General features: G+C 42.3%; 1 protein-coding gene across 1 annotated transcript in view; it reads right to left on the bottom strand.

Annotated features, from left to right (window-relative positions):
* BTBD19 (BTB domain containing 19) overlaps positions 1–23,934 on the bottom strand; it is a 57,309-nt gene that overhangs the window by 26,317 nt on the left and 7,058 nt on the right. The window contains exons 2-3 of the mRNA XM_044441848.1: positions 20,873–21,083; positions 18,861–18,914 (exon numbers count right to left, since the gene is read on the bottom strand). Of these exons, the coding sequence (XP_044297783.1) occupies positions 18,861–18,914; positions 20,873–21,083 (265 nt within the window). The remainder of the gene's footprint in view (positions 1–18,860; positions 18,915–20,872; positions 21,084–23,934) is intronic.

Below are 23,934 nucleotides of genomic sequence, written 5' to 3'. Positions count from 1 at the left end.
CCATCTTTCATCATCCCCAGCACTACTTTGTGAGGGAGAAGACATAACCTAAACAGGATAAAGTGGCATCACACTATGAAGCAAGCTGATGGGACACTTCCCTCCCCCCTCCCCGCAAACGGTTATGGTTATCAGCACAGAGTAGTGCTTTAGATGGGCTGAGCAGGAAGTGGAAGACACTGCAGCTGAAGGGGCACGTGCTTCCTCCCTGCCAAACAAACTCTTCTTGAAGTCGTGCTAAGGGATAAGTACAGGTCCCAATCATGGAGGCAGGGAGTGAAACACCTTGTTGGAGGAAAAAGCGCCCATAATATTCAGGGGCATTAATCCCAGAGCCAGTGGATGCCTGTGTCATTGATAGGACCAAAATATATTTGAATAAATGTCTAGTTCACAGGAATATTTTCTATCATCTCTTAAAATGAACCAATTTTTGTTCCGAAGGTATGTTTTAAAGTTTAGACAATGCTATCTATGAATCAGAACTGGTACTGGCTCCAGGTTTTACAGATCCCTTGGACAAGACACCCTCAGAGGCCCCCCTCCTCAGTGATCCTTCCTTTTCACCACCATTGCCACAGCTGCTCTTCCTTCTTATCCCTTTGCACCCCATTGCTACCCCTGGCTTGACTGACAGGCAGAGAACCAGCAAGCCAGTCAGCAGTGGCATCTTTTGCTTCTTATCACTACCATCTGAGATAAAGTGAGAGGCAGAGGAAAAGTTAGGGTGCAAGGGTGCAAAACAGGACTGCCAAGGCTTTGTCAGAGGACCCTTCCTGAGGTGTGTGTCCTGGAAAGGGGGCTGTTCATGTTTAACCTTGATGCCAAACCTGATTTAAAGATCCAGTGTCAGCCCTTAAATATGTGACACTGGAGCTAGGAACCTGGAATAAACTTGTAAATGTCTACTTCACAACCATTCTACAGATCTTTCTGAAGCATCTCCATGTCAAATGTTGCATATGAAAAGAACATTCAAGTCTACTTTTAGAAAAGAATATGAACTACACCTACTTATACAATGAGATTTACAAAAAGCAATTATCACTAATTTTCAGTGAAATGTGCATAACTCCTGACAAGAAAAACCAGAGAGTCTGCTGGGGGTGTACAGTCAAATTAAAATCCATAGTTTATTCAGATATACAGGAAACACATGCAGCAAGCACCCAAAGGGATTACAAAGATGGAATCTGTACAAGTCACTTTTATAAGCTATCAATTATATACCCCGTTTGGAGGAGGCAGGGGGTGAATGCAGGCAGACTGCGTGAATGGATTAAGACAACACTAAAGAAAAACTTTCAGGACAGGCACATTAATTTATCTAAGGTATACCTGGGGGACAAGACTTGCCACATGGGTTCCTGAACAGATCAGGAATCCCACCTTAAGTCTAAAGTTGTTCTTACAATGTCAGGCTTTTGGCAGCCATGTTATGGCAGAGCTTTTGCTCATTTTGTCCTGGCACTCCAATATAATTTTTACACAACTGCCAATGATTGTGGCAGAAGCTGAAAGAAGTTTTAGGGTGAAATCCAGTCAAGATGACTGCAAGCCTCTGAACTTGGAAGCAGTGGAAACTCTTCTCTGTATTTTTGCTAGAAAGTCATTTTCAGCCATCTAAGGATAGTGTTTTGGAGGGAAGGGGAGGAGGCTGCAGAAGACATGGGCTACATCATATCCTGGCCTCTGCTGTCTTCTCCCCTTCCTGCTCACTTAAATTTCCTCCAGACCTTGAAGAGGGAACAGTGTGTTTTTTCTGCATGCCAGTTGTGAGTGGAGGAAGAAGGACTGGAGTATGTATTCCCAGCCTCAAGGCTAGTGCTCTATCTCCAGCCTTGGATCTGGGAATCTGAGGGATCCTCTGCCCACCTGGATTATGTCGTTGTCATTGTTGTCATCTTCTTCCTTAGCGCACATCAAAAATGGCAGGCATTCCACTACGGAGCAAGGACGGTTCAGCTACCAGGTTTTTTTTTATCAAGTGTAAACTTGGAAAAGGAACTCACTTTTAGGAGAAAATTTATGATTTTGCATTGAAAAGTGAGAGGAGGGGAATAACATTTTTATTAGAAAAACAAACTGTTACAAAATAGCCAAGCAAGCTTTGTAGGACTCCTCTTATTCTTTGTTTTACAAAGGCTGGATGCTTTGTTAAACAGAAATAGCAAAAAATAAAAACAAAAAACCTAGGAAACAGGATAGAAAATCCCCCAATATGGGTCATGATGTACTTTCAGAAAAGTAGAAAATGTGATTTCAGAATTAAAATAGAAACTTTTTTAATGACTCATACAAGTCATCAGATGGAATTGCAGTATGTATGTAGGTGTATTACAAGTTTATGCCAGTATGATGTATTGGTTACAGTGGACCAGGCAGAGCAGGGTTAAAGTTTCCATTTGGCCATAAAGTCCCCTGTGTAACTTGGTCCAGTCAATGAATGTCAGCTGACCTACCTCACAGGGCTGTTGTCAGGATCAAAACTGAAAGGTAGGTGTTTATACACACTATCCTGGGATCCTTGGAGGAAATGTTAAGATATAAATATAACAGACCGACAGACAACTACATATAAAAATAAATATACTCCTCCTTAGAAATGGATGGTTGGGGCCCAGCTTAATAAAATAAGAGTCAACCCTCATCCTTCAACACTGCAATTTCTGCTGCTTGGTGACAGATGGATACTGGGCAAGGGGGGGGGAGCCCATCTCCTTCGCATAGTAGGAACAAGAAGGAATAGCCACATGGGTGGCAACAGGAACTCCTGCTGAACTTTGAAGCCATCTGAATGAAACTGGAGGAGGAGCCATGCTTTAAATAAATAACTTATAAACCACTTGATATAATACAATCTTTAAGTGGTTCACAAATACATAAAATACAGTATAAAACAATATTGAACAATAAATATGATAGAAGCCAATGCTACTGGAGCTCCCCCATCTTGCCCAGCATGTAAAGCTTTGACACTACACGAAAAAATCAGCTGCAGGGGCCTCAATGACATGCTAGCTTAAAAAGCGGTCTTGTGACATGTGAAACTATACCAAGGGGATAACTTCAGACATGCAGAGATTAGGGAGGGAGAGGCAGTAATTGCAAATGCCTCATCCTTCCTGTTTCTCCATAACGTCCACAATAGCCTGGCTGCCATGGTAGCACAAGGAAATTGCAGGAGAATGCAACACCAGAAATAGAACTAATACTCTGATTTTAGGGAAGTTAGGTATTAGTCATTACACAAGCCTTAGTTACAGCTTGATTTAGATTTGAGGCTTCCTGAACAGCCCAGCAAAGTATGTTGAGAGAGCTGCTAATTTAGGATATGCATTACCACTTAAAGAGGCTAATGTACAGCCCTAACTTGCAGGGGTTTTATCGGAGTGAGCAGCACGTGGCCCAGGGTATGCATGCGGCAAGCAGCTTGCCCAGAGCATGACTGTGCATCCTTACGCCTGCCACCAAAATCTGGCAGTGGTGGCGGTATAAACTAAAAAGCCTCCCTTTAAAAGCAGAACCCTGTGGTCTCCTGCTGGAATATGACAGTTGCAGCAAAAAAAGGTCCACTTTAAAGCAAATAGTCTGCTGCACTAGCAAATTTTGGCAACAAACCACGCCTTTCTGCTTTCAAGAGGCAGCTTTTTATTTCACAGCAAATTTCAGCAGCACATTCAACAATGTGACTGTGGAGCAAGAAGGATAATGCGCCTCCCTAACTCAGGGAAGTTGCCCAGTACTATTTTAGATGGACCCTTTACCTATATTTGTTCATGATTCTATTATGAATGTAGCACTCAGAGATACACCAGAGGCCTTAGCAGTGAGCCAGTGTGGTGCAATAGACACAGAGAGGCCCAAGTTCAAATCCCTCCTCAGTCATGAAACTCACTGAGTGACTTTGCCACTGTTTCTCAGCCCAACCTACCCACAAAGTACTTGTGAAAATAAAATGGGAGGTAAAGAACCTTGTCACCTTAAACTCACTGAAGAATTGTGAGATAGAAAAGTAAATAATAATGTGAAGTCATATCTAATATCAATTTAGACCCTGAAATTTGTGTGGATGGGTTTGCGACCTATGTTTAAATCCAGTAGGAGGAAATATTCACATTCCTAGAAAGTCTAAAGAGCACTGAAAAGAACAGTTGACTAAATTGCAGTCTACCTAAGAAAGAAAACTTGCCACATCCTACAGAAGGATACAAATTTAACCAGATGTATATGCATTATCGGGACTGCAGGTGGCGCAGTGGTTTAAACTGCTGTGCTGCTGGGCTGGTTGATCGAAAGGTCGCTGGTTCGAATGAGCACAATGGGGTGAGTTCCCGTTGCTCCGTCCCAGCTCCTGCCAGCCTTGCAGTTAGAAAGCATGCAAATGCAAGTAGATAAAAAGGTACCACTTCGGTGGGCAGGTAACAGCGTTCCGTGCACTTCGGTGTTTAGTCATGCCAGCCACATGACCACGGAGACTGTCTGAGGACAAACACTGGCTCCCTCAGCTAGGAAATGGAGATGAGCACTGCCCCCTAGAGTCAGGCATGACTGGACTTAATGTCAAGGGGAAACCCTTACCTTTACCTTTTTATATGCATTATACTCATACTACTCATAACCTGTTTTGAAATTCCAGAACAATGTAGTTGTAAGTCAAACTGGCCACCCATGCCCAAAGCACGAGCAAATGTCCATAACATAATTACCCTAATGCAGGGGTACTGAGTGCGAGTTCCATTTCAAAAAAGCTCTTGAGAGGTGACTAAGGCTGAAAGCAATAGAGATGGGGCCAAAATGCTAATATACTTAGTTTTACAATCTTGCTGCCAGTAGCTAAAGCTTAGGGAAAGTATCTCAACCTTTTAGAACTGGAAAAAATGTACAAGGTCTGAAAATCAACCACATGATCAATGGATACAGAAAGCCTATGCAGGCAACCTGAAGTGAGACTTAAAGAGGACTATATTTGGCCTGAGGTTCTCATTCCTGAGTCACTATATACTGAAGTGATATACTTCAGTTGTACTGAAAAGTTTTTACACATACAAGTTTCCAAGTCCCATTCCTAAGCTCTCTTTCCCCCACCCATTAAACATAACTGCTGCCTAATTCTAGAGACTTGCAGCTTATTAGTACAGACACCAGTGTCAAAAGTGAACTATACAACATCCTCGTAAACCCTGCTTTTAAAATGTTTAGTTACATCTTTTGTCATTCTTAGTTTAAATTCTTTCCTTTCAAAGCTTTACATCTTTCAAGGAGGAAAGAGACCGCTATCACTGGTTTATTAGCATATAATTTAATTTATCACATGTCTTTTATTAACTTGGCTATTGTACAACATTCAGGGTAAACTGCTGAAGAAACAGATGGGCAGAAAGCAAATGGATCATGTCTGTGTAAGACAATGCTGGGTAACTGGATGGTGTAATACAGATGCTTCCAATTTGCTTAATTGTTTAGGTTTAGGGAAAATAATGGATTTATAAGAAACCATGAAAGACATGAATGGAAAATATCTTAGAAATCATTCCAGGAGTGCATGGACCAAAAAGCAACTTCCAAACCACAGATTTTGTCTTGGAACTTGACAGGTCACATCTGTGCCTTATAAAGATCAGGTGACAAATGGAGATTATTTTCCTGGGCCTGCCTCTGTCTGGTTTCTGGGTTTCAGCTATACTACCAGTTATTCCACTTTCTAGGCAATTCTAGGAAACACATTTAGCTAGAATGTGTTGTATGGAATCTGTTTCAGAGCTATCTTGTGATGGAACCAAATAGACTGTCAAGATACATCATTGTGCTCTTTGCTCCCCTGGCACATTCATGACATCCATGCCAAGTTCCCTTCTACACTGGGAACAGCATCTTCGTACTGCGCATCTGCCCTCTCCATTTGCTCTGTCACTTACTCCTGTCCACCCCATAGCTGCACCACAGTGGGTTACTGGAGCTGATTAACAGGAGGTGTGGGAGCAACAAACTGGAGGGGGGCCTGAAGGTAAAACATGTTCTAAAAAACATGGAACTGCATGGAACTCTCTCTCTTCAGTGTTAGATTAACAGATGGAGAAATGGCAGGAGAAAATAGCTCCTGGAGTTCCACCATCTCCTTCTAAATGTGTTGGCTTTAAACACTTAAAGAGCGGGAAAAAGATAAATCTTAATTCAAGGACTTCTTTTCTATTTTCAAAGTATTTGAGGTTTACTTTTCAGCCTTTTGACTAAGAACAAGTGTAATTATACTTGTAGTTTTCCTTGCAAGCATAAAGGACAGGCATTTTGTTCTCTGTATAAAATTGGGATCATTGGATAAAACTCTAGAAAATCTGCACTGCAAAAGCAATACAGATATTGTGTGGCTATGAGATGGCATATAAAAGTACTAAATAAATATGTAATTATTATTTCTAGAACACAAGGGTCTGCCTTATTCTAGACTGTTCCAGAATCAGACTGTTGATTCAAATCAGTATAGACTTATATACAGACAGGCAGCAGCTCTGCAGGGTTTCAGACAAGATCTTTGTCAGCTCTAGCTAGAAATGTAGGGACTGAGTGGAAATATGTACCAAAAGCCATATTCAGCAGGAGGTACTCAAGAGTAGTTAACTAAGAGAAAGTCGCACAGCATCTGTTTATCCAAGAAAGTGGCTGAATGGTAAAGGAGATCCCCTCAAGGCTGCTAGTTGAAGGTTAGCCATGTTATGGTTTCTGAAACTGTGGCAGGGAATTTCTTGCATCACTACAACCAGAGCAATCTGGTGACTCCTAAGTTAGTTGAACTCCTTATTCATTCCAGTTTTTATTCTGAGCTTTATAGGAGCTATTCATAGTGCTGAACAGCATCCCCAAAGTGAGTTCATCACCATGGAGTGCCATACATAGCTCCTATAGGGCCAACACCCACCCTCCTGCAATGGTCATTCCTATAGATCTGGGAATGACCATCTTCCCTTGACCATCTTCACATAAACTGTTTAGAGATAGAAAGTGTAGTGCTGTGCTAGCTACTAAAGGAGATCCTATAATGTTTATATGGAATGAGTGAAATGAAAATATCCCTACCTGCCCGCTTTATTTCTCTGGTTCTTCTAGCAAACACTATGGTTGTATCCATACGGGGATCCATAGTGGTAGTTGTTACACTTACAGTTCAGCCATACGCATAGGGATGAAAATACTGGTTGGTTCAATTGTGCATATTCCCAAGGAAGCATGTTTAGGATTTCATCCCTAATTTCATTTTAGTCTTCACGAAGTCCAACAGAAAGTTGTGCAGTGCAAATGATGCTGTGGTAACCAGCTGTGAAAGCACAGAAGTTAGAAGCATCATGGTAAGTTTGTAGGGTGGCCAGATTAAAAAAAACAGAATGCTTTAAGCAGTAAAGAGAATTTCAACAGGTAGAGCTTCCCTCAAACCTACATAAGTTGCACTACATTATTAGTATAGTATTAGCTGCTACTGTTTGTTTATTTGTTTGTTTAAAGTTTTTATATACCATCCAATACTATTAAAGATGAAGAAGCTGTGTTCTCCTCTACATCTAGGCACTTAATGTGCTAGCTAGAGAAATCACTGATAACAGAGTTAGCAAATGCCTGAGCCATGTGCTTTAGTTTCAGTCAATTGTTGATCATTATTCAAAGAGCTCCTAATCGAAACACTGTAACATGCTTTCCTACCCTCTCTGAGGGACCATAAGCAAGATAATAATTAACAATGAGGTATGCACATTAGCAAGGAGTATCCAAGAAGGACATTCAGCAGCACTGTCTGGGAAGGGGGACAAATCACACAGCTACAAAATATGTTAGAAGTCTTTGGCAGAGAATTGGAAGCAAGAAGGTATGGTAGTACAGAAGGCTAAATATGCCAAAGTTCAGCAACAGTAAATAAAGTTCAGTGAATAAAGCAGGGGCAAATAATTCAGATAATGACTAGCTAATGTACAAACAATTTGGAAAGCAGAATTTGATTTGCCTGTTCTCTCTATGGGGACAGTGCAAAAAGCACAGTTTTCCAAAGCAATATGGTGACAGCTGGCAGAAAAGCTGCTGCATGTTCGAGGCTAAACTCAGCCACATAGGTAGGCAATCTGCGTAGAAGAGGAGATTTCAGCAAGTATAGCTTTTAGGTGCTGGAACCTGGACTAAGCATCTTGCACACACAGACATATCCCAGTAGAAATCTTTAGTGTCAGGGTTCAAGGACTATAAATGCATCAAGAGACTGGATTTTAGAAGAGAGCTTTTCTAAAAGCTGTTAAGCTAAGTGGGAGGACAGAATTGTCATCTTTTTCTGCCAGACATTCAGTGAGTTGCAGCAATGGGGAAAACTTCCCTGGGTGAATTTCTACTTATCCTACAGCTGCTAGTGGCATAGGGACCATGTTTCCAAAAAAGCTCGCACTCATACTGTGAGACAGAAGTCTACAATAGAGAACCATTTGAAATCAAGATAATTAGGAGCAAGCAACTTGAAATCTTGACCTAGGGTTCCATGGCCTGACAACAGGAATCCATTCTTGGTACCTATTTGGTTGAACTTGCCCAATTTTGTCAACCATTATCCTTGATCTAAATTGGTCTGCATCATGCTGGAAACCTCAGTAAGGATTACATATTTGAAAACCAGTCAGACTTTGTATCTTGCAGTCATAGCCTGAGGCCAAAACCCTTCTCATTATAGTAGATACTTCTGTTGTAAGCAGAACCTGGTCCTAAGGATCTAACTGCCTAACACAAACACTTCTACTGTATTACAGGAGTAAGGGAGATACATCAACATAACTTTGATGAGATTTCAGACTTTTAACAGCTGGTTGTACCATCCTCTCTCAGGCACAATCCCTTCAGCTTTGATATCCCTTGTACCCACTGGCAAAGACTGCCATCCGTAAGGTTTCAGGGATCTGCTGTCTGGCTGCATATGGGAATCATGAAAAGAAATGACTCTGTAGTCTGGTGAAGTGTTCTAATGTTTAGGCTGACTATTAAGTTGTATTTCTAGTGGTGCAGCCTGCAAAGCAGACTGTTTTGCTCTCTGAAGTCACACTCAGCTCAGCACTCAGGAATGTAGTGCAGAGGGATTGCCTACAAGGCATACAACAGCTAAGCCTGGATGATCTCAGCTTCCTTTCCCACCTCTGTGGTCTCGGTCCAGCCAATTTCCAGAGGGAGAATTGGGATGAAGCCAGCTGATTCTAGCTACCTATTTCCAGCCCTTTAATCATCCTAAATTTTCCAGGAAAATCCCTTTCCTACCAGGGAGTGTTCTAAGCTGGGTATTTCTTACCGCATCTGCTACCAGCTACATTTTGCCCCATCATGCCCAGATTCCTTTGCTTAATCAGTGCTGCAGGAGCACATTTCTGTAACACTCCTCCCACATGTAGCCTCTCCCCGGCTTCATGCTGTATTCCTAGGCTGGCCCTCTTCCTTTATGCTTGCCAGCAATGTGTGATATATCAGTTATCAAAGCAATGTAGTTGCTGTTGAAAAACCTTTCCCCAGTGGTCCAGTTCCATGATGTCACTTTGGTATCCCAAGAAAGCTCAATCCATATTAGTTGCAATAACCACATTTCTTTTCTTTTCACAGTGCACAACTGTGGGCCTAGTGACAAGGAGGCCCTGGCTGGTGAAACAGACATGACTAGGGCAGTCCATGGGATTGATGCTTCCATTCTTCAGTATGATATAAAACTGGACCACAGAGAACTAGATTTTGGGGCAGCTACCATGTTGCCTCAGACACAGAAAGCAGACATCCACAATTATGGAAAATGAACTATGAGTATGTACTGATTTTTGACAGCTATACGGGCAAAAACAAGAGAAACAAGAGAAAGGTGCAATTATGTTATGGATGCAAAAAGAAATTTTGGGAAAAATTCCCACAGGGCACCCCCACAACACACACATGGAGACCCCCGCCCCCCAGCAAATTGATCATGTTCAGTGAGGTAACAGAAACCAGCCTGGTGTAAGGGAGGTGGAATAGAAAACAGTTTCTTGAAAAAAGGGGTGGCTAGATGCAACACTGAAGAAAAGCACTCCGTGCTGCAACATTGTGTTGCGGGACCCACTTGTTTGACCTAATATAAAGTGCCGAGGGCAAAAAGCAGGAAAGACTTTGTACGTTTCCTAGAGATATCTGTCTGAATCCTGCTGGAACCTAAATGGACCTGTGGCTGAATCTAGCACCACTCTTCTCATGTCCTTATGGGAAGATGGGTGGAGAATTACCCCATCCAGTCTCCCGAGGCCTGTCTACTCTGCTTTGCAATCTCTGACCATTATCCACACTGGCCATGGCTGATGGAAGTTGGAACAATCCAGTTTGCCAATCCCTGATGTAATTTATGGTTGTAAACAATGCTCTTAATTTATTTAAAAGCAGGTCCTCTTACTTCACAACATGCCAGCTCCATAAAACACAGTTCAGGCCCATTATTCCACACTCCAGTAAGTGATTGTGATGATTGAAAACTGGATAGGATCACCAAAATATCTATTATATTTATATCCTGCCATTTTTGCTTTTCAGAACCCAGGGTGGTTTATATAATCCTTCTCTCCACTGTTTATCAGGACACCACCCCTGAATACAAAAAGCAATAAAAATACCTCTGAGGAGGCACAAAGTGCATTCCTCTGACCACTAAGCCATGCAAACATCAATCTTTGCAGTGCTGGAAGATGAGGAGCTTCAGGGTCAAAGTACGTACCTTCAATATCATATGAATAATAAAATGGCTCCTAATTTTGGAAGATTTTATTTGTTCATCTTTTAGTTAGTTTCACGTAATCAAAGTCTACTGTTTTGGAATGCAATCACATATAGGCACTGAAAGCATATTACTTGCGCAGATTGAAATAATCACTATCAGAACCAAACATGGAAACCTCTTTTGAACTTACAAGTAAATTGGGCTATAGCTGCCTTGTGAATCCTTAATGCTGCTGAAATGCTAATGGTTTGCCCAGATAGTCCAGAAATGCAGCTTTGTTTATTTAGTTTTACTTCTGCAGGCTGTATGCCGCTCACCATTTCATAAAAATAACTTTCGGATAACCCCACATGCCTTCTGGGAATAGCAAGCTGTGTTCTTCTACCATCTCAACTGTTCTGGCTCTGGAATGGGAAGTTATTCTACTAAAAGCCAAAGCCTGGGAGTGGTGGCAGGGGAGGGGAGGGGAGTTGTCAGGAAATCATTAGAGAGCGCATGGGCCCCAGCCTCCCCACGCAGCTGCTGACCTACAGACAACGAGCCGCTCCAGAGTCATGGGGCCACAACAAGGGGTAGCATTTCCAAAAGCTGTGCTTCAGGAAAGGCATAGCAAAGATTAGTCCTGGTTCTTTGCTTGGAGGAGTTAACGAGATCTTTGCTCCTTCTGCCCAGATCAGCTTGATTCAGGACAGCGCCTACAGAAGTGAGGCAGGTTTTCATTTCAGTCTGAGCTCTGAAGCCTGGTTCAGCTCCCAGTTGTTCTCATGTCCTCCTGCCCCACCCTGGGGGCAAACAGCAACTTTGGAAGGTAGCCATTTAAACTGGAAAAACAGCATAGTGTGGGGAGATTTGCCTTCCCATGCTGTGACCCTGAACCTATCCCACCTCCCACAGCCACCTTTAACTTTAAAAAGACATAAAATGGGGATTCTTAGCACAGGTTGTGTTATGCCTAGTTTGATAAGTCAATGCCAATTTGGGGCACTTTGTAAGATGCGCCTGACTCTCTGGCTTTTAATCTGATAACCCCAAAAGCTCCCATTTCCATTTTGTGCTGAGAGTTGCTGTAGTGTGACAAAAAGTGTCTATGCCAGTTTAGTATTATCCAGGGTAATTAATATATGTAGACAAAAATCCCTAACATTAAAGTCATGGCTGGCACGACAGGATAGAAGGCCTTTGGGTTTCATTTTATCAGTTATTCCTCATTCTACATACATTCCTTCTAGTCCAAAAGGCAACTCTTGCAGGGAACTTTCCTGATTAAATGTTGGATAAAAGTGCAGCTTCCACAGATGAGCCCAATAATCCCCATGAGGAGGAAAACCAAAACTTTTTTTAAAAGGTTGTTTATAAGCAGACACCCAATCAATGCTTGTTTTAAGTGTACTGATGCAATTCTCCCAAGGTTTTTTTAAAGGAAGAATGTAGGTGGATGAAGAATGTAGGCGAAACCAAGCCACACCTGAGAATTCTTACTGGCAGGCCGGTTACCCTGGAATAGCCAAATACATGCAGATGCTGCAAAATGCATTTCTAATAATGGAACATGTAAAGAAGCAGATGATAGAAACAACTATGTTACTGTATCAGTGATGCAGTGTAAACCCGATCCCTGTGGAATACAAAAACATGTGTACATGCTATACTTTTCTGCTATGTTATGCAATCTAAAATTGTGAAAGGGAGGAACATTACGCACACAGTGTAGCAGCCTTGCTGAAGCTAAAGAGGTTTGGGTCTAGTAAATGCTTTGACTGGAGACTGCCTGGGAACATGATATATGCAGCTTAACTGCTATTGTAGAAGAAAGGTAGAATGAGAATAAAATAAATCCCTCCAACTGCAGCTAGTAATCCAAGTGCCTTGGGCATTGGAAACATTTAGAATTAAACCAAAGATGCAAAACGTATGGGTCTGTCCAGTAGTTTCTGGCAGCCTGCCTGCCAGCCCCCTCTGCATTTTGGTCACCACCAAAAGACCTGCAGCAGAATCTAATATGCATGGGGTTTGCCATATTATGCGTGCTCTGGGTTGTGCCACAAGAAAAGCCATTTAGCACATTTAAATCAGAGGAGAACCAGGCTTCCAGGGTTCTCTAGGGATGCTCAAATGGGGACCTCTGCAAGAACAGTAGATTTTTGTGGCTTATAACAAAAAGGCTAGGAGGGACCATACTCTGGTTTCTATCCCTGGCATAGAAAGGAAGTCAAGTCCAATAGGCTTGTAATGAGGGGACAACGGCTAACATGATCTGTACTTGCTCCTAGATTTGATTGTTTCTGTTTCCTTCAAGAGAGTCAACTGGTGATTGTGCATTAATTGCCTATGGAGTGCTTTTCAAACAGATTTCCTAGATAACCATAGAGGTGATTTCCTTGTGCTCTGTAATTAATGGCTCCCTATTGCTGGGGATTTCAGTTTCTAGTAAAGCACACTCATGCAGAGATTAGCAAAGCAGTATGCCCCCATGCGGGTGGCCTTTAAGGGATCCTAACATTTCCCAGGAGTATAAAACAGGGAACATGAAACAGGTCTTTGTATGCCTACGGGGTGACAGATGGGAAAGTACTAGAAATGTGTTTGGCCAGCTGGCTCATTTGTCCAAGGCACACAAGCCACCTGTAATCTGTGCTCACAGGAAGGGATAGCAGAATACTTTCTCTGTAGGGCTACCTTTAAAGAGGGTTTGGAAGCTTCAATTGGTACAGAATGGAGCTCCTGGATGGCTGCAGGGACCAGGCATTCTGATTATGTGACACTGTACTACTTGCCTTGATTGCCTACCCAATTCCAGGTTCATTTCAAAGCACTTTGACCTTTACGACCTGGGCAGTTTAAGTTCATGTTACCTGGAGTTCTACCTGCACTTCTACAAACCAGCTTGGACCATGAGTTCAGTCTCAGAGACCCTGTTCTTTGATTAACAACCATCAAATTGACAGGTAGTCGAGACAGGGCCTATTCAGTGTTGGATGCACATCTCTGAAAGTTTTTCTTCCTGGAAGTTCATATGGCATCCTCATTAAGGGTTTGTAAACAAATTTTAGGAACAGTTTATCTCATTCAGTTTTAGACTGATGGCTTTACTTACTTCATATTTGGGTTATTTTAAGTGTTAATTTACTGGCAGTGGGTTACAATTTGAATAGCACCTAGTAGAATACACTGGAGCAGAGGCAGGATTAATGATTCTTCCTTCTCCTTGCAGCCCCCTTCCTGCCACCATCACCCTAGAGTCTCCCAAAAAGCTGCTCTGGAGTCTTAGGACATCTTCCAAAGAGCTGACACAAAGAGCTGCCAGGGAATAGGCAAAGATCACTTCAGTATCCCTTTCCTCCAACAGGAAGACCCTTCTGGGTCTTGGTACCTTCCACAGACAGAAGGAGCCTTTCTGTTTATGCAATGGCCACTCTTGATTCAACCCTTCATTTTTAATGTTTTGTATATTGTATTTATTAATAGCAGGATTTAAATTCATTAAATAAATATATTAATTGCAGATAATCTCCATTTATTCCTGCTATATGTTTAAAGCCGTTGCTCCTCATCTCTCTTTTCCCATCTCTCTTCCTATCAGCATCAGGTAAAGGGTGAACTAGATTTAATGCATGTGGTTCCAAGCAACTGCTGGGAGAACAAGCAAACATTGAGAATACAGGGGTGGGAGTGGGAAGAAACCTGGGGGAAATTATTTAGAGTACAAAACTGGCAGGTGGAAGATTTTTATATTTTCTTCCCCCATTGCTTCTTTACTTTAAAGAAGCACTCCTAAAAGCAGCTTTTTTGGGAAAAGATGTTTTAAGGGGAAAATTAAATGGATTTGCATGTGGTATCTGATTTGACTTCACTGAGGAGAAAAATGAGTTAAATACAGAGGAAGGAAAACAGAAAACAAAAGGCAAGATAGTCCCACAGCCAATGCCTAAAGGTAAAGGTTTCCCCTTGACATTAAGTCGTCATGCCTGACTCTAGTGGGCGGTGCTCATCTCCATTTCCTAGCCGAGGGAGCCAGCGTTTGTCCGCAGACAGTCTCCGTGGTCATGTGGCCAGCATGACTAAACACCGAAGTGCATGGAACGCTGTTACCTGCCCACCGAAGTGGTACCTTTTAATCTACTTGCATTTGCATGCTTTCGAACTGCAAGGTTGGCAGGAGCTGGGACGGAGCAATGGGAACTCATCCCATTGTGCAGATTTGATCCGGCGACCTTTCGATCAACCAGCCCAGCAGCACAGCGGTTTAAACCACTGTGCCACCTGCCAATGCCTACATTGACATTAAAAGTGTCTGAGTAAAACCACAGAATCTCCCAGCAATAGGCCTATCCTTTCTAAAATTACACCTACAAACTTATCTCAAATTCATATGAGTAGTGGTTCAATTACTATCAGTACTTCTGGTTCCCTGACTGGCTAGCATTAAGAAAAAAACAGGCTTGGAAGGGATCCAATGGCTCCTCTATTTCACTTCAAGGCCCTGAATGAGGAAATCTGATACCCAGGGCACCCTTAGATTTGTGTTCAAACTTTTAAAAAAGCTATAATCTCCCCAGTGTATATGTGTATGCTTCATAATGGCAAACCTACTGTGCCGCTAACCCTGATCCAGCGTTGATAGTGTGTATAATTATTGTCATAATTGCCAGGAACTGTCCTATAAGTAACTTTGAACAATGACTTGCCAGCATATGGACGCTTTTACAAGATCTTTGAACCTGTGTAAATTGAGAAGAATTCAGGAATTCAGGAAACCACTCCATCTCCCAGCCTTATGAGCTTAAACAGATGCTGAAAACATTTTAAGCCTTACTAACATAATACTAAAGACAAACAAGGCAGAGTCACCCTAAGCTAGTAGAACAGCAGATACTTTGAATCAGAAAGAAATAATATATCTGTTGTGTATTACTTGCTTCCTTGAATGACATGAAGGACTAATTTATACAATTTACCGCAGAGCAAAAGGAATCCTAAGTAATACATTTTAAGGTACACATCTGGGGGACCCTAGAGGAGCCTATGGGCCCCCAGATATTGAACTACAATTCCCAGAGACCTTGACTACTGTGCCTCCTGGCTTGAACTAAGAACATTTTGAGGGACAGAGTTCCCCCTCCACCACTGCCCTTGAGAATACCATGAACCCAATTTGAAAAGGTACAGTGAGACCAGAAATCATTGTTTGTTGTGTTATTTCTGGGAGGAAGACTTGCCAGACAAGTCAAGGGATGAAAGGTAAAGTAGTATCTATGTGACATATCTCACAGAGGACCTTTATTAACCATGCTATTCTTTGAGTCTGTCACAATGAATTCATCCTGGTTTTGCCCATCTCCCCCATAATTCTTTTCTTTTCATTTTCTCGCTTCACACTTCCAACTCACAGTACAACTTTGTCTATTGTATAAAAGCTTCAGAACATATCCTTCCTTATCCAAAATTCTTTAATTTTCTGCAATCTCTTAGAATTTCCACACCGGCCAACACTGGTATTTCTTCTCAAAGGTGGTGAGACCATGACATGTATTGCTTCCCTGTTGCCTTCATGAGGTATCCTGTGGTGTATGAGTGAAGTCAGCACAATGGATTTTCCTGCTACACCCACATCCTTGCAGCAGAAGGGGAACTCCTGATGGCTACACAAGACCTATTCTTGGAATGCTGATCCAGTGGGGACACAAGAGATCATAAAATTCTCCAGTGCTCCTTGCATTCACGTCTTCAGAAAGCAGCTGGGGAAATGTCTATTCCTGACCAGCTCTTTGTTTACTTCCGCACCCAACCCCCTGTCCATTCCTCAGGTCCTCCTCCTAACCCAAAGAAAATCACCAATTTGCTCACCAACCCCCAGGCCTTTGCTCTCGCTCTCATCCAGCTCTGCTTACTTTCTCACAGTTTTCTGAGTCTTTACTGCTATGCTGTTTCTGGGAAGGCCATCAGGAAGTCTGGAATGAACTCTAGACAGTTCAATGATGCTACAGAGCTGGGAAAATGATGACTCTCCCAGAGGACATAATTACAAAAACACACACGTAGTCACATGCGCATCAAAAACTTTTCCAACAGAAGAATGTTAATATTAATATTAAAGTTAAATTATTATGTTCCGCTGTGCTCACACATAATTTATTTTTAAATGTTTCTGTCCTCTTTTCCATATATAGCATCTGTTCTTGACCCATCCGCATTCACAGCTGGTGGTAACAGGCAATGTTACAGAAACCCTAACCCTCTTGCTTCATGAAACAAACAATTCTGTGCACTCCTGGTCAGCCCCTTCAAACTCCTCTAAAGCACCTCTAACCCCAGGTTCAATGCTAACCTATGACCATGTTGCTTTGAGGTAGTTTGCTTTTTACATTAAGGAAGAGAGCTGAGATGGTCTAGGAAAAGAATGGGAGGCAGGGAAGTGCACAAGGAGCATACGGCTATGGTAAGCTGCCTGCACCACCAGTATCTGATGGCCAGGCTGGGGAATGAAGCACTAGTCTGTGCGCTCTACGGTGAAGACTGCTAAGGCTGTGCTGCGATGTGCCTTGATGTATGGGAACTGCACACCCTGCTGGGGTAGTACACACACCCAGAGTGTAGTGCAATTGTCAGCTAAGGAGTTAGTCGGGATACTATTCTCCACCACAGCTGTAGGGGGACGGGGCAGTTGTCTAGAGCTATCCACCAACTTCAATGGCCAATGTGCTGTAGCAGTTACAATACTGGACTGCGACTCTGGAGATCTGAGTCCCCACTTGGTCACGAAGCTCATTATGTGACTTTGGGCCAGTCACTGACTCTTAGTTTAAGTGACCTCACAATACGGTTGTGAGAATAAAAAGGAGCGGAGAAGAACAATAGAAGCAGCTTTGGCTTCCTGCAAGAAGAAAAAAGGCAAGTAGTCCATGAGGAGAACCAGTGCTTTATTACTGGTTGTGAACTGGGGGTAGTTCATGGTTAGCATAATGGAGTTCAGATGACACAATAACCCATGTTTCAGCAATAATACACATTTCAATGACAGCCCATACTTGGTCCAAACTCAACCCTGGAATGTGGTTCATTGTGTGTCTGGACCTAGTCAATGTCTAGCAATTCCTCCTATATCAAAATTCCTCTGCTGTCATTAGTGGTGCATTTTTTTTCCTAAAGCCGGTATGAGCTCAAAAGTGATCAATCTATGCTGCTTCCTCCAAGGCATCTGCAGTTTTAAAGTTATAGCTGGTTTCTGGTTCCCAAAAGTAAAGTTAATCTTGTAATTACATCACAGAGCTTCCCTTTCTCAAGACCCCCTGGCAATTCCCTGCCTAAGACCATCTGAATAACTAAGACAGACAGACTTCTGCCCACTCATAAAAGTGAAATTAATTACTCATGTAACAAGGACAGTTTCTGAAATTTCTGCTCAGTTTCTGTAAGTGCTTGCTAAATACTAAGCAATGGAATATATATATACAGCTCAACTAAAGGTCAATCATGAGGTTCAAAATTTCTGCTCTCTAACGTGAAGAAATGCGCTCTGAAGAACAAAGAGCAAAGGCTCCTGTACCTACACACTCCTATTCAGTCGAGTTCAGGCTTGAGCCTAATATAACTGTGCATAGCATTTATCTTTCCATCATTCATTTGATAATTTCCTCATCATTTCCCAAATTCCACAGGCAGGAGGAAAAGAGCATGATGGAACATTTTTCTGCTTTAACATTGCCATACTTTGATAATTTGTTGGAAGCCACCCTGAGGCTTATGCGAATGGGGCTCCATGTAAGAATCCCAAATAAATAAATATAAATATAAATATAAAAAATAAAATAAAATAAAATAAAATAAGAGACCACTTTATAGATCTGGCCTGCACCAGCATTTACAAGGTTCTCGTTTCACTGAAAAGAACCCCTACAATGGAAATCCTGCTTGTCTTGGATCCCCTGAGACTGCCATCCAAGGAGCTTGGGTTTAATTATTAGCAGGCTAACGGCATGCCTTGTGGTGTCCCAAGACCTCCATCAGTGGTCAGCAAAATCTAAATCCTTTTCGCAGAACAATCCAGTATCCAGATCTTGTGATACACTTACATCAGACCTGCACATACATCCCATGATAAGCCACAAAGCACAGCTCTTACCCTGCTGAGGTCATCTAGCCCATACTCCACAGATGACGTGAGGACCTCCAAAGCCTGCACAGGAAAAAAAAAAAAATGGAGTTATAGTCTAGTATATTTGTAGTTGCCCTCTCTGACAGCAATGTCACATGCCCAAATCTATTGTACCAAACCATCTCACTCTTTTACCCTTCAGCACTCTGTAGGATTTCTTTATCCTCCTGACGATTCTAATGTTTACACTGCTTTTCTGACAAACAGTACACCACAATAGTCAGTTCTTGACAATGAAGAAGCTTCTCCTTCCTGCTGGTATATACAGAGGATGCCAAAAATGTATACACTTTTTAAGAAAGGAAAAAACTGTATTAAAATTGTAATACTCAATATATACCAATAACAAAAGATGAATACAAGTCACATTTGACTTCTGCAATTACAAGAGGTGCTCAAAGTGGTTACCATCAGCGTCCAGACACTTCAGATTATGGCAAACTACTGTGTATACATTTTTTGGCACTCTTAATATAAGCCTAATGCTGGCCCACTTACCCTGGTTGCCTGTAAGCTTCCAAGCCCAATTCAAGATGCTTGTTTCTTGACCTATAAAGCCTTACATGGCTTAGGCCCACAACCACAAATGGCACCTCTCTTCTGGTATAAACCTACATGGATACTATGACACATATCTGATGCCCTTCTGTGAGGGAGATTCTGAGGATGGCAACAGAAGAGATGGACCTTCCATTGCAGAATGGTATCCCCAGCAAGGTCTGCCTGCTGTCAGCTTAGACATCTTTTCAGTGCCAAGTTAAGATTTGAAAGGCTATGATGGACCTTTTGATATTAGCGCTTGTATTTAATCAGGTCCTGGTAGTTTTACTGCTATTCTTTGTTTCAAACTGTTTTAATTGTCGATCTGTTGAAAGTTTTATATTATGCTTTGTCATACTGTGAACTGCCCGAACAGCTTTCACTAAGTGTAAAAATGTATAGTTATTATAAATATAAGAAGTGAATTAACAAATGATTTTAAGAGTATACGCTGGGCATGGTTTTTAAGCCAATGACCCTCAAATAATTCCATTCCCTTTCTTGAATCAGGTCTGTGCCAATGCTTTTGGAATTGCAGCCAACAGCTTTAAATTAACAAAAAGCTAAGTAACAGTCTCATTATTTGGAAGCTGCGAACAGTGGTGGCTTCTGCCAGGATTCTTGCACAAAGACCCAGCCCCCTTCCTTCTCCCATTTTCTAGTTATGCTGCAATGAGAAGAGGCAGCATTTCAGAACTCAGTGCAATAGTCTTGTGATACAAGGCTCTATGGGAAAAGACTGGCCTCAGACATTGGGAACTGCATAAGGATAAGCAAAAGATGGAACAAAGCCAATACAAGACAGTAATGCTACTTAGTCTTAATGTTACTTGTCCCTGGAAGCTCTGTAGCACATTCAGCCAAGCAGCTGCTGCACTGCATTGTTCCAGTATCAGTTGCTGTCAATGTTATGGATTAGAATGGTCTTGCAATTAGCCATTCACCTAGTGTATTTAATTATGCTTTCTAGGCAAGTAGTTTGCCATGGCCAGCTTTTATAAAAAAAACATAATCACATGAATTTTACTAGACTACAGTCCTAAAGAATATAAATTTTACTAAGCGGCCATGATAACTCATAATCATAAATCTGTGAGTCATTTTACTTCAAAAAATTATAGTCAAAGTGGCTGAAAATGACAAATTCACAAAAGATAGGATGAAAACTGAAAATTAAACACATGACTAAAACACTCCATACAATGAGCAAATCTTCAACAGCATCAGCCAGAAGGTGGAAAATGTTGGATATTAATTTTTTCCATTGCTAAACATACCTGGTGGGGCTGGTGGTATGTCTTAATTTATCTGCAGTTCTGGTTTAGAATGGTTGTTAATCTCATTCCCGAACAGTTTAAAAGCACCATTTATTAATTTTAGCCCACCCTTTCTTTAGTACTTTCTCTGGAAGCACCACCCTTACCAGGAGTCATACTTACAATGAGGTTGTTGAGGGTGACACTGTTACTATAAAGGTACTCAAGGACTGCAAGGAACACTTCGGGTTGCACATGGCTCAAGATCAGTGGGGCTTGTGGTGCCTTCTGGGGCTGGCTCAGCATTGCATGGAATGCCTGGCAGCGGGAGGACAGGAGGCAGCGATGGGCAAAGACTTCCTTCTGCTCTCTGCCAACCAGAAATGTCACATCGCTGTGAAAAGAGAGGCAACAGGGATCTCAGTGTAGCTGTTGGAGTTGACTGTGCACACTTCTTGACTCCCAGCCATCTCCTCTCCCCTTTCTGCAGCTGCCTCCACTGAGCACCATCCTGCAAAGTTCTGCTCAAAGCAAATTTATAATGGGTCAAACCACCTATTCAGCAGCAGCCCCTTGACTTAGAGTATGGGTTGTCCTTGATCTGCTGCAGATAGTGGCACAGCTACAGTAGGTAATTTTAGACTTAACAGTCTTAGCAGGAGTGGGGGCACTCTCTAGATCACAATGTTGCATTAATTTTAATGTGAAGTACACACTAAGCATTGCTCTTCTTCCCTGCCTTTCCCTATGTTTGTTTTTGCACTTTAAAACTGTTTCTACACGCTTAAAATTGTAGTAAGTGTGGTAACTGATAGGGAAAAACTTCTTGCCAGCCTGATAAAATAAAATACTCTTAGTTTATGCAGTTTCACATTTTAAATTCACTTAAAAGATAACACCATTGTAACTGCAGGAATAACACGGTGATTGCTTCTGCTGTCCTAGTTTACTTGGGAATAAGCAAAATATTCATAAAATGAGCATTTGTAACCAGGTACATGACCACCTGGGCACCCTCCCAGGAGCTATCAAATCTTTGAAGCGAAAGGAGGAGGAGGAAAGAAGAAGAAAGGGTGCGGCAGGCACCTTCAGAGGCTTCTGCACGTCCCTCCTGGTGCAGTTGCTGCCACTCTCCTTATTGCCTGCTGCCCTGAGTGTGGTTATTTGGGAGCCCACCGGACTGCAAGGCTCTACATCACTGGCTGCATGTAAAGGAGTTGTGAGGAAGTGTTGACATGTTCCCCTGCCCATTGAATTTCCATTACAACCCTCCTCCTAATTAGACTCCAAGTTTGGAAATGAACCTTACTGTGAGAGAAATGAGGTGGCATGGAATAGCATGGTGTGGGTGGCAAGACTGCAATGGGTGCTGAAAGCGTTCTTACATAGCTTCTCCACCCACCACTTCTGAACTTCATCGCCCCACATTCCACCGTTTCTAGTTGTTCAGCAGTGACTCACCTTCTGAGACACGAGTCTGCTGCCATGAACATCTAGTTCAGTCCAATGCAGGTAGTTAGCAAGGCTGCAGTCAACAGGTGCCATTCTTGGGTTGGATTGTGACAGAGGTAAAGCACTCAGCTAAACACTTTGGATAACAGCCCTATCATCTACAATTGGCTTTAGTTCTAAAACAAGGCCTTAAACAGCTTCAAAAATATGTCCAAAATATTTTGATGATGCAGTACTTTAAAACCAAGAGGCTTTGGACAGAGGGAATACCCAACAATGAACTAAGGAAACACTCAGCCTCTTGTATGATTTGTTATTTCTGCCTGGAATGAGCTGTCACTTGCAGTCCTGATTTACTTGTCCCTGAAAGACATTAGGTTAAAACGCCTGAAATCATTTGTGTCACACTCTCCCTCTCTCATTCTCATACCAATGAGCATAAGTATGTGCACTTGTACATGGATATGATACACCCACGGGAAGGCATACATTTCGGTTTGTGCTATTTGCCTTCTAAGATGCTATCCCAGCCAGTGTGAAAATTTTTGAAGCTGGGGCATGCTGGAAGTTGTAGGCCTTTAAAAAAAATGCATAGGATTGCACCTTATAGGACTTTTTTCACATCATGAGTCTAGTTCTCTCTTTTTGGATCTACAGCATGGATCCTCAAACTACGGCCCACGGGACAGATCCGCCATGGCCTTCTATCTGGCCAGCAAGCACGCACGCAGGCTGGGAGGTGGTGGCTTGCTCGCTTGGAGATGGTCTCCAAGAGAGCAAGCCGCTGACTGCCTCCCGTACGCCCGCCCTCGGAGATGGTCTCCAAGCCGCCGCTGCCTGCCTCCTGTATGCGCGTGCTGGCCGCTGCCTCACAGCAGGGGTGGGGAGGTGGTGGCTCGCTCGCTGGAAGATGGTTTTGGACTCGCTGGGAGATCTCCAAGCGAGCGGCCTGTGCCCCCAGGCACCCCCATCTCACCAGCCCAGGGCCAGTCACTGCAGCCTTTCAACTGGTCCCCTATTCAAAAAGTTTGAGGACCCCTGATCTACAGGGCTTATTTATAACAGAAAATAATAAAAGGCAGCTTTCCTACAATGAACTATTAACACTCATGTTGAATGGAGAGAAAGTAAAGAAACAAACAAAATATGCATTTGAGTTCAGTGGAATTTACTCTCAGCTAAAGAAACACAGGAAAGCAATCTGAAACGTATTAGATGCACCAGTAAGTTTAGGAAGCTGTTAACAAAAATAATATAGATCAAGTCCTGGAAAGTCAGCAACAAAGTTCCACTACAACTCATCAATTTTGCAATTGATGCATGAAACACTAAACTGTATTAAAGTAGTATCCTTTACATAATACATAAGTAGTCAAAGCATTTATTATCTCAATTATACTTACAACTTCCTATAAGAGAGGTCAGTAGAATTACATCCATATTACAGAAGGATGCTAGCAGACTTTTCTAAGGACACTTAGTGCACACAACACTATGCATGCTTAGGCAAAAAAAAAAAAAAATCCTACAGCTCCCAATATGCCCCTGCAAGTCATGCTGACTAAGGACTGCTGGAAGTTCTACATTTGTCTGTAGAAACAAAAATGGGATTGTGATCTTAGTGAATTAACATACAAGATTTGTCCCTGGAACTTGCAATGTGCAACTGATGTTCTTAAGCAGCATCTGCAATAGGAACTGAGACAGAGCTCACCCAAAACATGTTGGGCTGGTTCTGGACTGAGACTTGGGAAAAGATACACGGTGCCACATCGGCGGGGCCCTGTCTCTAG

The sequence above is a fragment of the Varanus komodoensis genome, unplaced genomic scaffold (genome assembly GCF_004798865.1).
Source record: "Varanus komodoensis strain SLA01 unplaced genomic scaffold, ASM479886v1 scaffold1, whole genome shotgun sequence".
In the NCBI taxonomy this organism is placed as follows: Eukaryota; Metazoa; Chordata; class Lepidosauria; order Squamata; family Varanidae; genus Varanus; species Varanus komodoensis.
This window is presented reverse-complemented; position numbering and strand designations above follow the sequence as displayed.